The sequence below is a fragment of the Rhinoraja longicauda genome, chromosome 2 (genome assembly GCF_053455715.1).
Source record: "Rhinoraja longicauda isolate Sanriku21f chromosome 2, sRhiLon1.1, whole genome shotgun sequence".
In the NCBI taxonomy this organism is placed as follows: Eukaryota; Metazoa; Chordata; class Chondrichthyes; order Rajiformes; family Arhynchobatidae; genus Rhinoraja; species Rhinoraja longicauda.
This window is the reverse complement of record NC_135954.1, coordinates 37,779,856-37,795,469: the sequence shown is the minus strand read 5'-3', so window position 1 is coordinate 37,795,469 and position 15,614 is coordinate 37,779,856. Positions and strand designations below refer to the sequence as shown.

The 15,614-nt window shown below is 43.0% G+C and overlaps 1 protein-coding gene across 1 annotated transcript in view; it reads left to right on the top strand.

Moving 5' to 3' along the window:
• The window catches only part of krit1 (KRIT1 ankyrin repeat containing), a 46,111-nt gene that overhangs the window by 2,140 nt on the left and 28,357 nt on the right, over nt 1-15,614 (top strand). The window contains exon 3 of the mRNA XM_078417525.1: nt 11,525-11,684. Coding sequence (XP_078273651.1) covers nt 11,525-11,684 — 160 coding nt within the window. The remainder of the gene's footprint in view (nt 1-11,524; nt 11,685-15,614) is intronic.

The following is a 15,614-nucleotide window of genomic DNA, read 5'->3' as shown; positions in this document are numbered from 1 at the left end:
GCAGATAACTCTTTGGGAGTTGCTCGCATAAAGGCTGTGTATCTAACTGATTGAATAAGAGTGTTGAAATGGCAAGTTAAATAAATGTCAGCACATAGATATTCAGAACGCATTTGCAAAAAGTTTCAATGAAAATAATTTTCTAATGGTAAGGCTCATGCAACTGGAAAACAATTTTGTAACATGTAATAGGAAGTAGGAATAGAAAGGTGATATATGAATGATTAGCAACAAAAGAAACATAGCAAATAGTTTTCCTATCCACCATGTAAAGTTCATAACAAAACAACTTGTTACTTGGAAATAGAGACAAGTCTGTTCTGCTCGGATGATTGGTTGGTGACGTGGCATATTCTGTAGATAAGAGAAGTAAATTACATGAAACCTAATTAATAGGAGATATAGTTCAGTGTTAAAACAAGCACTATACCTTTTGTATTCTTCAGTTCTGATGAAGGATAGAAAGTACTGATCAGTAATCGCTGTTTATAGAGGAAATTAATATGGAATAGTGTTGAGAGAGAAGTGGATCAGTCATGTTCTGATGGATTACTCCTGCTCTTGTTTCAAGTTGTGTTACGTGCATTTTGGATGTGCCATAATCTGCCATTTTGTCTTTTTTAGATAATGTTAAATTCAGATTTTATTTTGTAAAGAAATATCCTTCTAATTCCAATTCTTCTTGTGGAGCTTTTTAATTTTATTATACAATTCCTGTTCCTAAACTGTGAGAAGCTGGTAACCTACAGACAAACAATGTATTGTATGGATCGGGAACAGAAAGAGGCTTAAGTCTAATTAATCTGCAGGCTAATTGCTTGCATGTATTCATTTTAGTGGCAGATCGAATTTATTGATCCATTTATTTTTAAAACAATGAACAGTACAGGACAAGCGATGGATACAGTGTGTGGTGTGGTAACAGGATTTGCAGATACATGTAGAATCTGACAGGGACTGCGACGAGAACGCTCCTGCTATGGCCACCCACAAGTATGCAAATCGAAGGGTGAAGATCATATGGAATGGAGTCAGATTGAAGCACTGACAGTCCAGTCTATCTCGGTGTGACTCTTGATCGATCTCTGACCTACAAAGCACATATCACCAAGTTTAAAGGAAAAGTCAGTTCCAGAAATGCTCTTCTTAGCAAGCTGAGTACCTCAAAATAGGGAGCAAATTCTAAAACCATTCGATCAACAGCTCTGGCTCTCTGCTTCTCCACTGCCGAGTATGCCTGCGCAGTATGGAAGCGCTCAGCTCATGCAAGGAAGATTGAATCTGTGCCAAACACAAGATGTCTGCATCAGTGGATGCATGAAACCTACCAAGACTGACAACATCTACCTACTCTCTGGCATTGCACCTCCTGGAATCAGAAGAGCTGTAGCCAGTCAAAAAGAACGCCTCAGACAATCAGAGGATGAAAGACACCCCCTACATGACCACCCTTTGCTACCTCAGCATTTGAAATCAGGCTGAAGTTTCCTCTCTTCTGTCCATCCCCTGGACTGCAGTACATCGTCCAGAAGGCTCAAACTAGAGACAGACTAGAGAAATCTCCGGAAGACATTCACATGGCAATCGATCCCTCTGAGAAACTCCCACCAGGTTCCGACCAACGACCAACCGTGGATAACCTGGTGCAGTCTCAACCGACTGTGGACAGACATGGGGAGGAGCAAGTCGAACATGCTGAAGTGGGGATATACCGAAGATGCGGCAGACTGCGAGTGCGGACGGGGCTTCCAGACTATGGAACATCTCCTGAGCTGTGACATGCTGCATGACACATGCACTGTAAAGGATCTTGCAGAGGCCAACGACATGACACTAGAATTTGCTTGTTATTGGCAAACAGTTGTGTGATGACACGAATAAATAAAAAGTACAGGAAAAGAACAAGTACTTCAGTCCTCAAAATGTGTGCTGAACATAATACCAAGACCATCTCTTATCTGCCTGCACATAATCCATATCCTTGAATATTCCTACTTATCCATGTGTCTATCCACAAGCCTCTTAAATGCCACTATTGTATCTGCCTCAACCACCAACCCTGGCAGTGCATTCCAGGCACACGCCACCTTCGTGTTTAAAAAAAAAAAAAATGTTCCCCCGCACATCTTTAAACTTTTCCCATCTCAGCTTATAACTATGCCCACTAGTATTTTATATTTCTATTCTGGGGAAAAAAGTTCTGGCTATTTACTGTATAAATGCCTCTTATAATTTTATATCTATCAGGTCTCTGGCATTCCAAGAAAACAATCCAAGTCTGTCTAACCTATCCCTGTAGCTAATGCCCCCTAATTCTGGTAAACTTCATCTACCCTTTCTAAAGCTAACACATCTTTCCTGCAATTTCTCTGCCCATTTCTGCACCTGATCTATATACCGCAGTTTAGTTTGACAGTCTTCTTGATGTCTGCGTTTACTGTGACAGCAACTCTTCCCTCTGAAGCTGCTCTGATCCCTATCTGGCAGACAGGCCAGGAGAGGCCAATCCTCAGCATCATTGCTAACTGCTGGGTTCAATTAGCTGACATCAGATTGGCCCGGCTGATCTTCAACAGGCAGCGTCTCTAATGAAGCTAAGACTGAGTGGCCAGGGCAAGCTTGAGATGCCAGTGCCTCTTCCTGCCCTTGGACAGCGAGGGACTGCAACCACAAACAGAGGTAAAGCCTGAGCCACCAGGATAAGCCAGAGACCACCAATCTCAATTTTCAATCTTGAAGCTGAGCCGCCAGGATACGTCTGAGGCGGCCTGCGCCTCCTTTCGAGGCAAGGGTTAACTGCAGGGAGAAGCTTGAGATCTCTAAGCCTCGTCCTTCGAGACAAGGATCGAGCTGCCGGGACAACCCCGAGATCGCCAGAGCCACCTTACATGCGCCCTAATGACAAGGGTCATTGTTCCCAAATGATCCTTAACTTTCTTGTCACTTTAAATAAAATATATCACGTGACTTCAACCTACTGCGAGTGTCAGTGTGGTCACTGCTGAACCTGGCATCATCTGTGACACCACACTGGTGATGAATGCAGGCAAGACAACATTGGCTACTCACATGATGAAAGAAGGAATTCAAATGGAGGATTGCTACTGTTTCCAAAGTTTTCTATACTGCACTTTCTGCCTACTACCTTTTCTGGTGGTCATCCATCTCCTTCCTGCCTATACCTTGCACGTGACCACCTCCCTGAAACACTTATCTATGGCATTGTAACTCTTATCTATGTTATAAGATGAGGCTGGGTCATATTTCCCAAGAGCATGGGGTCATATTTCCCGAGAGCATGGGACCACGCTCCCGTGGCAGGAGACTTCAATAGGGGAAATCTCAAAAAGGTCATGCCCAACTTCTGCCAACACATCACGTGTGTCACCAGGGGGGAAAGAACTTTGGACCACTGCTACACGCCGTTCAGGAAAGGCTACAAGGCCGTTTCTCTCCCTCCTTTTGGAAAATCTGACCACGCTGCCATTTTCCTGCTGCCGGAGTACAAACAACGGATAGTACGGGAAGCGACAGTGACGAGGGACGTAAAGCGGTGGGCTGACCATTCAGAGGCCATGCTGCAGGATGCACTGAGCGAAGTCGACTGGAACATGTTCCAAGAAAGTTCCAGAGACGTAAATGAGTTTGCGGAAGCGGTTACGGACTTCATTGCCACAATAGCCGATACCATCATCCCCACGGTAAGGGTCAGTATCTTCCCTAACCAAAAACCCTGGGTGGACAGGTCTATTCGCGTGGCCTTGAATGCTCGCACCGCTGCTTACAACTCCGGCCTGGCATCCGGCAACATGGACGACTACAAGGGAGAGTCCTACCGACTGCGAAGGGCAGTGAAGGATGCAAAAAGGAGGTACCGGGACAAGATGGAGTCACAGATGGAGCAGCAGGACACCAGGCGCCTTTGGCAGGGGCTACGGACTATAACTAGCTACAGGTCCAGCACCCCCTCAACCGGAAGTGCCAGCTCCTCCTTAGGTGATGACCTGAACTCTTTTTATGCACGGTTTGAGACGGGCAACACCACCAGCTCGCCGTCTAAAAACAGCACCGAGGGGGCGCTAGGGGATCCACCGCCGGGGATGTGCACACATTCTCGGTGTCCGAGCACGAGGTGAGGTGGGCTCTGACGCGTGTGAACACGAGGAAAGCTGGAGGCCCAGATGGTATATCTGGGCGAGTACTAAAGTCTTGTGCTACTCAGCTTGCTCCAGTGCTCACCACAATATTCAACCTCTCCTTGGCAAAGTCCGTGGTCCCTGCATGCTTCAAAAGATCCATCATTGTACCGGTGCCAAAGAATGCCTCTCCAGCGTGTTTAAATGACTACTGACCGGTGGCCCTCACCTCAGTTGTCATGAAATGCTTTGAGAGGCTAGTCAAGAAGCACATCTGCGCCCTCCTTCCTCGCAACATGGACCACTACAGTTCGCATACCGTCCGAACAGGTCCACGGATGATGCGGTCTCCCAGGTTCTACACACCGCTCTCTCTCATCTGGACAGCCAGGGGGGCTATGTGAGGATGCTGTTCATTGACTTTAGTTCAGCATTCAACACAATAGTCCCCAGCAGACTGGTTGAGAAGCTGCTGGAACTGGGGCTTAGCACCCCTCTGTGTGCCTGGGTCCTGGACTTTCTCACTGCCAGGCCCCAAGTGGTCAGGATGGGGGAACACACATCTAGCTCCCTCACCCTGAACATAGGATCCCCCCAGGGCTGCGTCCTTAGCCCCCTACTGTACTCCCTGTACACACATGACTGTGGGGCCAGGTTCAGCTCAAACTCCATCATCAAGTTTGCTGATGACACTGTGGTGGTGGGCCGGATCTCCAACAACGATGAGAAGGCCTACCGGGAGGAGGTGGCTGATCTGGCACTCTGGTGTCAGGACAATAGCCTCCTCTTGAATGTCACTAAAACAAAGGAGCTGATTGTGGACTTCAGAAGGGCTAAACATCCAAGGACGTACACGCCACTGGAGATAAATGGGTCTATTGTGGATAGGGTGAGCAGTTTTAAATACTTGGGAGTCCGCATCGCAGAGGATCTGACATGGGCAACGCACTGGTGGGTAAGGCTAAGCAGCGCCTTTACCACCTTAGACAACTGAGGAAATTCAGAGTGTCTCTGAGGATCCTTCATTGCTTCTACTCTGGGGCTGTAGAGAGCATCCTGTCCGGCAACATTACAGTCTGGTTTGGGAACAGCTCTGCCCAGGACAGGATGGCACTGCAGAGAGTAGTGCGTTCGGCAGAACGCACCATGGGAACTACACTCGTCCCCCTGCAGGACCTATACATCAGGAGGTGCAGATCCAGAGCAAGCAAGATCATGAGGGACCCCTGCCACCCCAGTAACGGACTGTTCCAGATGCTACGATCAGGCAAACGCCTCCGCTGTCACGCTGTGAAAACGGAGAGGATGAGACGGAGCTTCTTCCCACAGGCCATCAGGACTGTCAACTTTTATAACCCCAGAGACTAAATTTTTGTCGACACTAATAGTAACTTATTAACTTTATTTATATGCTGTAACTGTAATTCTTTTTGTGCACAACACGTAGGCATTGCCACTTTCATTTCACTGCACATCGTGTATGTGTATGTGACAAATAAATTTGACTTGATTTGACTTGACTTGACCCTGAGGGATGACTTTTTAGAGATTTATAAAATCATGAGAGGCATAGATAAGGTGAACAGCCATGGTTTTTCTCCCCAGTTTAGCCATCCAAACCTAGATGGCATAGTTTTTAATTGTATGGGGGAAGAGGGTTGTAAGGATTTAATAGGGACACGAGGGGTAACTTTTTCAATACAGTGGGTGATACGATGTGGAATGAACTGTCAGAGGAAGTGGTAGAGGCAGGTATAATTATGATATTTTATAGGCATTTGGAATGGAATATGGATAGGAAAGGTTTGGAGAGATATAGACCGGGTGCAGGCAAGTGGAACTAGCTCAATTAGGCAACTTGGTCGACATGGATGATTTGGGACGAAGGACCTGTTTCTCTGTTCTGTATAGTTCTATGACTGTTAAATATAGACTAATATCAGTAAATGCATGAAACATTGTAGATAAAAGGGTATACAGAAATATTTGAAAATACAAAGCACTATGAGCAGTGTGGTGGTATCCTCTGCACTTGCCTTGATGACTATGGCTCCAAAACAATGTTCAACAAACACAACATACACAGGGTCCTGCCATTTATTATATGCTGTCATCTTGCACAACACCTCCCAAAATGCAGCAGATCACACTTCTCTGGATTAAACTCCATCTGCCATTTCTCTACCCAAATTTCCAACTGATCTATATCCCGCTGTATTCTTTGACAACCTTCTTTGCTGTCCACAGCTTATCTTGGTGGAGGGCAGATGAGTTAAAGGCCTGTCCCACTTAGGCGATTTTAAGGCGACTGCCGGCGACTAGGTTGTCGCCGAACATTCGCCGGGGTGTTGCGGGCATGATCGTGAGGAATCTTCAATGAATCGTAGCAGATCTCGGCCCGTCGCGGAAACATTTTCCAGGTAGAAATTTCTCGGCGACTGCTGGCTTGTCGCCAAGTATCGTAGCTTATTGCGGGTGCTGTCGCATGCTGTCCCCAGGTTTGCTAGGTTGTCGCAGATGTATTTAGAAGCACATAATATTAAATTAAGAAAAGGCATTTGAAGATACCAGAAGATAGTTAGTTTAACCAATTTATTTACCGTCAGGATATTTGACAGGTAGACTGGAGGCGACAGTTTGACGGTCAGGTAAGCGTGGGAATTTCACGATGTTTCCGAAGACGGTGTAATCTCTTAGCCAGGCAGAGAATTCCACAGATGTTTGTGGACCTGGGATGAGAGGATTATCCCTTCATGAGCAGTGAATAGAAAAAAAAAATTGTTTGGTATTTAAAAGAATATAGGACGTGAACTTATTGAGATGTATAATAGCGTAAAGGAACATAGTTCCAAGAAGACAATCATTAACAATTGAGGTATATATAAAATTCTTGTTGCAGAGGCTAGAACATTGGAGCCACTTAAAGTGGAGGTAAGTAGATCTGTGAAAGATTGGGGATCTGGTATTGACAAGGAGATGAGACCTGGAACAGATCAGCTACAATCATATTGAATGCAGAGCAGACTTGAGGGGCTCAGCAACCTATTCCTGTTATAATTTTCTTGGTTGTTGTGTATTAGGTGTAATAAACTAAGCATGTAATATTAAAGAGGTTTCTTTTCAATTTTATTTTCAGGCAAAAATAATTTGTATTGTAATGAAGTTTTCTAATATTTGTAGTTTGCATCATTTTTTGTATGTGACATGTGAAGTTAAGAAAGATGATGTTGAATGTAGTTTGCTTTTAATGTAAGTTGAACTTTATGGAATGAATTTGACTTAAACATTGTGGTTAAACAAGGTAGGAGAAACATAAAAGAAGTCTGGGTACAGACCTGCAAAGCCAACAAGATCCCAAATCAAATATCAGGGAAGTTTTGTGGTTAAAACATGAATTTTAGCCATTAGACAATCCATGCCTCATCTATTGTCATGTAGATGGAATGATATTTCTAGTTCACTTTTGGTTTTCTTGGCACTGTTTTGTGCAACATAAAATTCTTCCATATCATGCTTGTGTAAGTATTTTTTATTATTGAAGCCATAATTTGAGTAGGAGAATGTTATTGGTTATACACCCTTTCCCTTGTCGTTCATCTGTGCTCGCTTCAGGACATTCAAAGGGAAGTATGCAATATTAACTTTTGGAAAGAGCATTACAACCACATGCCAAGAGGCCAACAACATTTACTCCAGATTCCAGCATCTGCATTCTCTGTGTCAGCCAAATTTCTTTTTTGCAGTCGCTCCAATTTGCACCATAAAATTAAAATATTTGACTTATTGAATACATCCCAGTTGAAAAGGGAAATGTAGGTATCATATACTAGGGGGTTTGGTGTTTAAAATCACTCCTCAAAGTAATTGTTTTATCTGTTCAGTATTGTTTAAAGGAGAGGGTCTGTGAAATTAAATAGTAAAGCATTACACTGTTAAAAGCTTATTAGGTTATAAAATATATTGCCAAGAACAAAGTGTTTTTTGGCAGGAGACTAGGAGAAGACCCCTCAGCCCTTCCAGCCTGGTTCACAATTCATAACAACATGGCTGATCTAATTTTGACTTTAACTCTGCATTTCTGCCTCCTCCCCCAGTAACCTTTCACCCTCTTGCTGGTAAATTTATCGAACTGTCTTAAATATTTGAAAACACTGCTTCTGTCAGCCTTTGAGGAAGGGACTTCCAGCGATTTGTGCAGCACCATCTGAGCTGTGGTTTCAAGCCCCACTCCAAATGCATGAGAATATATTCTAGGCTGAAACTTCAGTGCCATACAGATTCTGCAATATTGGAAATGCCAGCTTAAAGATGAAAGGTTAAAAATAATTTTATCTGTCACGTTGGGTGGAGGTAAAAGATCTGGAGGCATTAATCAAAGAACTTGGGAATATTAATTCTGTAGTCATTGTACTGGGTGGTCATTGCTTTTTGTGAAGTTTTCACATGAACAAAATTGTTGCCAAGTTACCATATTTTACAAAAACAACTGCACTATTTTGCTGTGAATCATTTGGAAGGTTATGAAAACATGATGTAATTCCCAATTTATAAGTTTTCATTCCATCTATCCTATTGCTTTTTGTTAATGGCTATTTGTGGGTACTTTAAAGAATGAAGTTTGAAAAATGTCCAAATATAGTAATTTGTAGGCAGAAACACAACATCGAAATGCTTTGAGGAACTGTATACACTGATGATGAGCCAAAACATTATGACCACCTGCCTAATATGCTGTTGGTCCTCCTTGTGCCGCCAAAACAGCACTGACCCACCGAGGCATGGATTCTACAAGACCCCCGAGATGTCCTGTGGTATCTGGCACCAAAACATTAGCAGCAGATCCTTCAACTCTGTAAGTTGGGAGGTGGAGCCGCCGTGGATCGGACTTGTCGATCCAGCACATCCCACAGATGCTCAATTAGATTGATATCTGGAGAATTTGGAGGCCAGGGCAACACTGTGAACACTTCATCATGTTCCTCAAACCATTCCCGAACAATGTGTGCAGTGTGGCAGGGCACATTATCCTGCTGAAAGAGGCCACTGCCATCAGGGAATACCATAGTCATGAAGGGGTGTACCTGGTCTGCAATGATGTTTAGTTGGGTGACACGTGTCAAATTGACATCGACATGATTGGGTTTTCCCAGCAGAACATTGCCCAGAGCATCACACTCCCTCCACCAGCCTGTCATCTTCCCAGAGTGCCATCACTTCCCAAGGTAAACGGCGCACACGTGCATGGCCATCCACGTGATCTAAAAGAAAACGGAACTCATCGGACCAGGCGACCTTCTTCCACTGCTCCAAGGTCCAGTTCCAACACTCACGAGCCCAATATAGGCGCTTTCGACGGTGGACAGGGGTCATCATGGGCACTCTGACCGGTCTGCGGCTAAGCAGCCCCATATGCAGCAGGGTGTGATGCACTGTGCATTGTGACACATTCCTCCCATGACCACCATTCAAATTTTCTGTGACTTGTGCCACAGTAGACCTGTCGGTTCGGAACAGACGGGATAGCCTTCGTTACCCTCGCTGCCTTGGGCGCCCAACACCCTGTCGCCGTATTGTGGTTTGTCCCTGTTGGTAGGTACCAGTGTTGACTGGGAGCACCCCACAAGCCTTGCTGTTTCAGAGATGCTCTGACCCAGTCGTCTGGCCATAACAATTTGGCCCTTGTCAAAGTCGCTCAGGTCTTTACTCCTGCCCATTTCTCCTGCATCCAGCACATCAACTTCAAGAATCGACTGTTCACTTGCTGCCTAATATATCCCACCCCTTGTCAGGTGCCATTGTAACAAGATAATCAATGTTTTTCACTTCACCTGTCAATGGTCATAATGTTTTGGCTCATCGATGTATATAATGTGACAGGGCATCACCAGAAACATAAGTATGCCATTTAATGTGTTACAAAGTGTACATCCATTATGGCTCTCTTGGTCCTGAAGCTGAAAGTGCACAAGTATATGTCCTCCTGTACTTCACAAAATTACGATCTGCCTAGACGGGGCACTGCTATGCCAGGAAATGGGTGCGAATCCGCTGGAAATGGGTGCGAATCTGCTGGAGCTCCCACTTCAATACTGCACGGCTCAGTGTGGAATGCCCACCAAGGCTGTCTGCAGTGGCTTGTGTGGGAAACTGGTGTTGGACGGGCTAGGGAAGTGATGCTGCTGCTCGGTCCTGAGATGTGGAGCTCAGGGCTGCATCCTAGCCAGTTCTCCCCAGACCAGATATTATGGTCAGTGATCACCACAGCTAGAGAGCAGTCCTGAACTACTATTTACCTCATTGGTGACCCTCGGACCATCTTTGATTGGACGTTACTGGCTTTATCTTGCACTAAACATTATTCCATTATCATGTATCTATACACTGTATATAGCTCGATTGTAAGCATGTGTTGTCTTTCCGCTGACTGGTTAGGACGCAACAAAAGCTTTTCTCTGTACCTCGGTACACGTGACAATAAACTAAACTGAACTAAGCTTTTCATTTGAGAAATATCTACTGGACAGCCAGTCAAATGTAGCAAGAAATATCTGTACTGCACAGCCAAACAAATGGAGCAAGAACACCAGCTTTCATCACGTTCAGCAGGAGGTAACAAAAGAAACAGTGCTGGATGTCAAAATGTGGATTAGGTCTGCCTGTCCCAAGCATTGGCTGCATTCATTGAGCCAGCCAGCCTGTGGCTCTAACCTCGTATCCTAGTGCTGACTACTGCCACACTCACCCTGACCCGGCCATCATCAATCTTGCAGGCATGCCTTGTTGCCTTAATGCATCCGTCCGCACTGTGCTCCAAGGGTATGAGACCACTTCAATAGTTTTATTGCTGCCAGCGGAGGGCAGGAGTTTATGTTGTTCCCGGCATAGAATTGCAACTGACTCCTTTTTGCAAAGATTCTACTAGGACTCCCGAAACATCTTGTGTGGCAAACAAGGATATGCTGCAAATATCAATGAACAAACCAAAAATATTTAATAAGGAGCATTCTATCTGCAGTCACATGGACTAGCTGAATGTGTAGGAAAAAAACTGCAGATGCTGGTTTAAATCGAAGGTAGACATGAAATGCTGGAGTAACTCAGCGGGTCAGGCAGCATCTCAGGAGAGAAGTAATGGGTGACGTTTCAGACTGAAGAAGGGTCTCGACTTGAAACGTCACCCATTCCTTCTCTCCTGAGATGCTGCCTGACCAGCTGAGTTACTCCAGCATTTTGTAGACTAGCTGAATTGTTTTTTTTACAATTTTATACACCTCTTGGTGCAGTGATGTTCCTCTGAAAGGCAGAATTTTGAAAATACTTAATATGTTTGTACAAATGTGACATATCACATATATTGTTTCACATTTAGTTCATTTGTTTTTGTCAAGATTCTGTTGCTAGAGTTACAAAATGAAGGCAATGAAAAAAAGAGGAAGAAAGTTTTGTTGCAAACAAAACTGAAAAGAGATGAAAATAAAGGACAAGACATACTCGACTTCATAGTTGAAGCCACCAAGCTTACATCTCCGAACAATCAAGGAATTAAAGGTAGAAAAGAAATCCAGTTTATTATGCTTAGTGAAAGGTACTGGATGTAATTTGATGTCACCAATGTTAAACATTTAATTGTGGCATTAATACTAGAATGAAAGTAGAATTTTGCTTAATACCTCATTGAACTATTCATTTTAATTGTTTAGACATGTTTTCAAAATTCATTCAACCATGCGAATGTAGTGATGAGGCACCTTCTTAAACCACTGCAACCTGTGCACTGAAGGGAGTCCTACTGTTATGGCTAGAGAGTAGGGGAATGGACCAATTGCATAGCTATTAACTGGGCATTTCTGTGATTTTGACCAGAACTATGAAGGGATAGTGATCGATTTCCAGTTGACAAGACAGTCTAACCTAAGAGTTGAATTTAGAGACGATGGTCTTCAAGTACCCACTATCCTTGATCATGGAAGCCATTTGTTTGGGAAGTAGGGTGGAATTTATGCCAATAATTATTTGTATTATGTATTCATTTTTAAGTTAGTACTTATGATTTTATACTTTCAGAAGATCAATTGAAATTAATTTTATTTATTGCAGTAATCTAGGACAAATTAGCCTGCAAAATTAATTTTACTGATCATAGCTTCATTGGCTTTGAAGCATTTTGGAGATATCCTAAGGTCAATACAAGTCCACTGAGTTCCTCCAGCAGTTTATTTATATGTCCTAGTTTATTCCTTTTCCTTCCTTTATAGTATCTTGTGTTGATTGTTACTTGAAATTACTTAGAACTAAAGAGGTATTGCCAGTTTTAAAGCACATTAAGGTGGATAAATCCCCAGGGCTTGACAAAACGCATCGATAGACCATGTGGGAAGCGAGAGAAGAAAATGCAGAGGCCCTTGCAGAGATATTTGCTTCATCTTCGGCCACAAGGCCATCTTCCCACCTGTTACCAGACAATTGAATTGTTCTCTCATCAGTTGGAGTGCAATCCTGACTGCCCATCTACCTAATTGGGGAACCTTTGAACTATCTTTCATAATTGCATTAAATGTTATACCCTTTATTCTTATAATATAAGAAAATAACTGCAGATGCTGGTACAAATCGAAGGTATTTATTCACAAAGTGCTGGAGTAACTCAGCAGGTCGGGCAGCATCTCGGGAGAGAAGGAATCCTTCTCCTTTATCCTTTATCTCTACATGGTGGATTGCTTGATTGTAATTGTGTATTGTCTTTTCATGACTAGATAGCATGCAAACAAAAGCTTTTACCTTGGCACACGTGACAATAATAATCTAAACTAAACTGAGTGTCTCAGACTAACCTGAGAAGCCTGAAGAAGAGTTCTGACCCAAAAAGTCACCCATCCTTTTTCTACAGAGATGCTGCTTGACCCACTGAGTTACTCCAGCACTTTGTGTCTATAAATGTGTCTCTGTCTGATTCTGAGATACCTGTCTATTTCTTATGTTCTGTCGTTGTGTTGGCTCAGGTCATGCATTTGTTCATAGCATTGACTTTGTTATGGAGTGGGTTTATCTCCAATGGTGGCATAATGGTGCTGTTGGCTCACAGGCCAGGTTTGATCTGACCCCTGGTGCTCTTACTGTGGTGTTTACACATTCTCCATGTGACCATGTGTACTATTTTCCTGCCACATCCGAAAGACGTGTTGGTTTTGTTGAATTGTCAGAGATGTATCTGGGAAGACACCAAGCACTTTTAGTTTCTCTGGGAGCATGTGAATGTCAATAATAGACAGCAAAGGCTGTGTAGAACAATATAAACCATCCAACTACTCACTCCAAGCAAATTCCCATGCATCACCATAGCAAAGTTTGCTACTCCTGCAGAGGACTCATTTGTCATTCAGGACCCAAAGAAGGTGGTGGAAGTAAGGCATCCTTGACTCCGAAGGATTGTCTAAAAGAGAGACATCTTCGATTTGTCATCTTTTCTCCATAAAAATAAGTTCAGCCCTTCAAGTTTTTGTTAATAATTTGCATTCTCTCACAGAATCCTTCCTCTGGATTCTCTCCCATGCTTTAATTTTCAATGTTATTTCATAGTATTATCATCTTCTACAGAATTTAAGAAAGTCATTTGCCTTTTCTGGCTTGCACCACTTCTTTGAAATGTAATCTCCCTCTGTACCCCATTTAAATGTAGAATAAAGCTTTAACATTGTGAAAGAGGGCGGCTTTGTCTGGAGAACAAAATATCCTTGCTGTTGTGCTGAGCTCAATTACAGTATTGGAGAAAGTGTATGAGAGAGAGTAATTGTTATGAATTTAATTTATTCTAGTATGACCAAATCCTTAGGAATTAATTTGTTTTGTGTTAACAAAGTAAAGGGTCAAACATTTTCACGTTCTTTTATTGAGTCACCCAAGAAACAATCTATTGGAATTGAGAGCATCAGACTTGTCCTTTTAGCCCCAGAACATTCTTTTTAAATGTGTTCTATTGAGTAGTTATCTCAAATGTCACTGAAAACCAGCATGAAAGAGCAGCAGTAATTAATTGTTTTTTAAATGGAAACACTGAGCAGGTCAGGCAGAATTTGTAAAAAGAGAAGCAGTTAATATTTCAGGTTGAAGACATCTAATGGAAATTTGCATCAAAATCCTTGAGGCTAAGCTAATTGATATTTTTTGTTATGCACACATTTCATGTACCTGTGTACTTAATTTTAAATTCAGTTGATTTTTATATATGCAATACCTATAAACTGTACATATAGATAATAATTTGTTTTGCACATAAGCTGCATTACTTAAAAATGCTCATTTAGAAACTTGTGGTACAGTAGGCAGTGAGGCTACCTTCTGCCATTGTCAGTGATGACAAATTGATTTCACGCTCTTTCTGAGATCACTTATGTTTTCTTCTAAACTGACTGAGTATTTACCTTTAATTGTCAGGGTAAACTTTTGGTAAGGAGTTCATTTGCTTGACTATACATTCATGGAATTATACACCGTGAAAAGACATTTTGCTCCGTGTCTGTTCAAGCTTACTGAAAACTATCACCGTCCCATATGTGCACCTTTCACAACTTAAATATGTAAATATCCAAATCATTCAAAATTTCCCACTGAATTTGCTTCCATTGTCCTTCAGATAATGCATCATAAATCGTAACAGCTAATTGGGTTAAAATTCCTCAAAATATGTCTTGGGCTTCCCCACTCCCAGTGTCTCGGCTGGGGTGGGAGCTGCTTTACGTCCTCCTCGTCCACCCTGGGTAGTTCTACGGAACTGGCAAAATTTGCAGCAAAGCGTCAACTACGGTACTTTGAAGCACCAATTGCCACCTTTGATTGTTGTAGTTGACATACGAAAGAAGAAGTGTCTCGGCTTTGTTATTCACAGGTCCACAAATGGAAAGTTTCATAAATCATAGGAGCAGAAATAGGCCATTTGGCCCATCGAGTCTACTCTGCCATTCAATCATGGCTGATGTTTCTTTCCTTCTAAACCCCATTCCCCTGCCTTCTCCCCATAACACGTGCACTCTTACTAATCAAGTATCTGTTAATCTCCACCTTTAAAACACCCAATGGCTTGGCTTGCACAGCCATCTGTGGCAATGCATTCCACCCTTGACTAAAGAAATTCCTCTCCCTCTCCTTTCTAAAGGTACATCCTTTTATTCTGAGGTTATGCCCTCTGGTGGAATCATCTTCACATCCACTCTATCCAGGTCTTTCACTATTTAGCAAGTTTCAATTAGGTCCCCTCTCATCCTTCTAAACTCCAGCGAGTAGTGTTTGGGTTCCGTCAAAAGTCATCATATGTTAACCCAATCATTCCCGGAATCATTCTCATAAACCTCCTCTGGACCATCTCCAACGTTAGCACATCCTTCCTCAGATTATGGGGCCCAGAATTGCTCACAATAATCCAAATGGGGTCTGACCAGCCCTTATAAAGCCACAGCATTACATCCCTGTTTTTATATGCTAGTT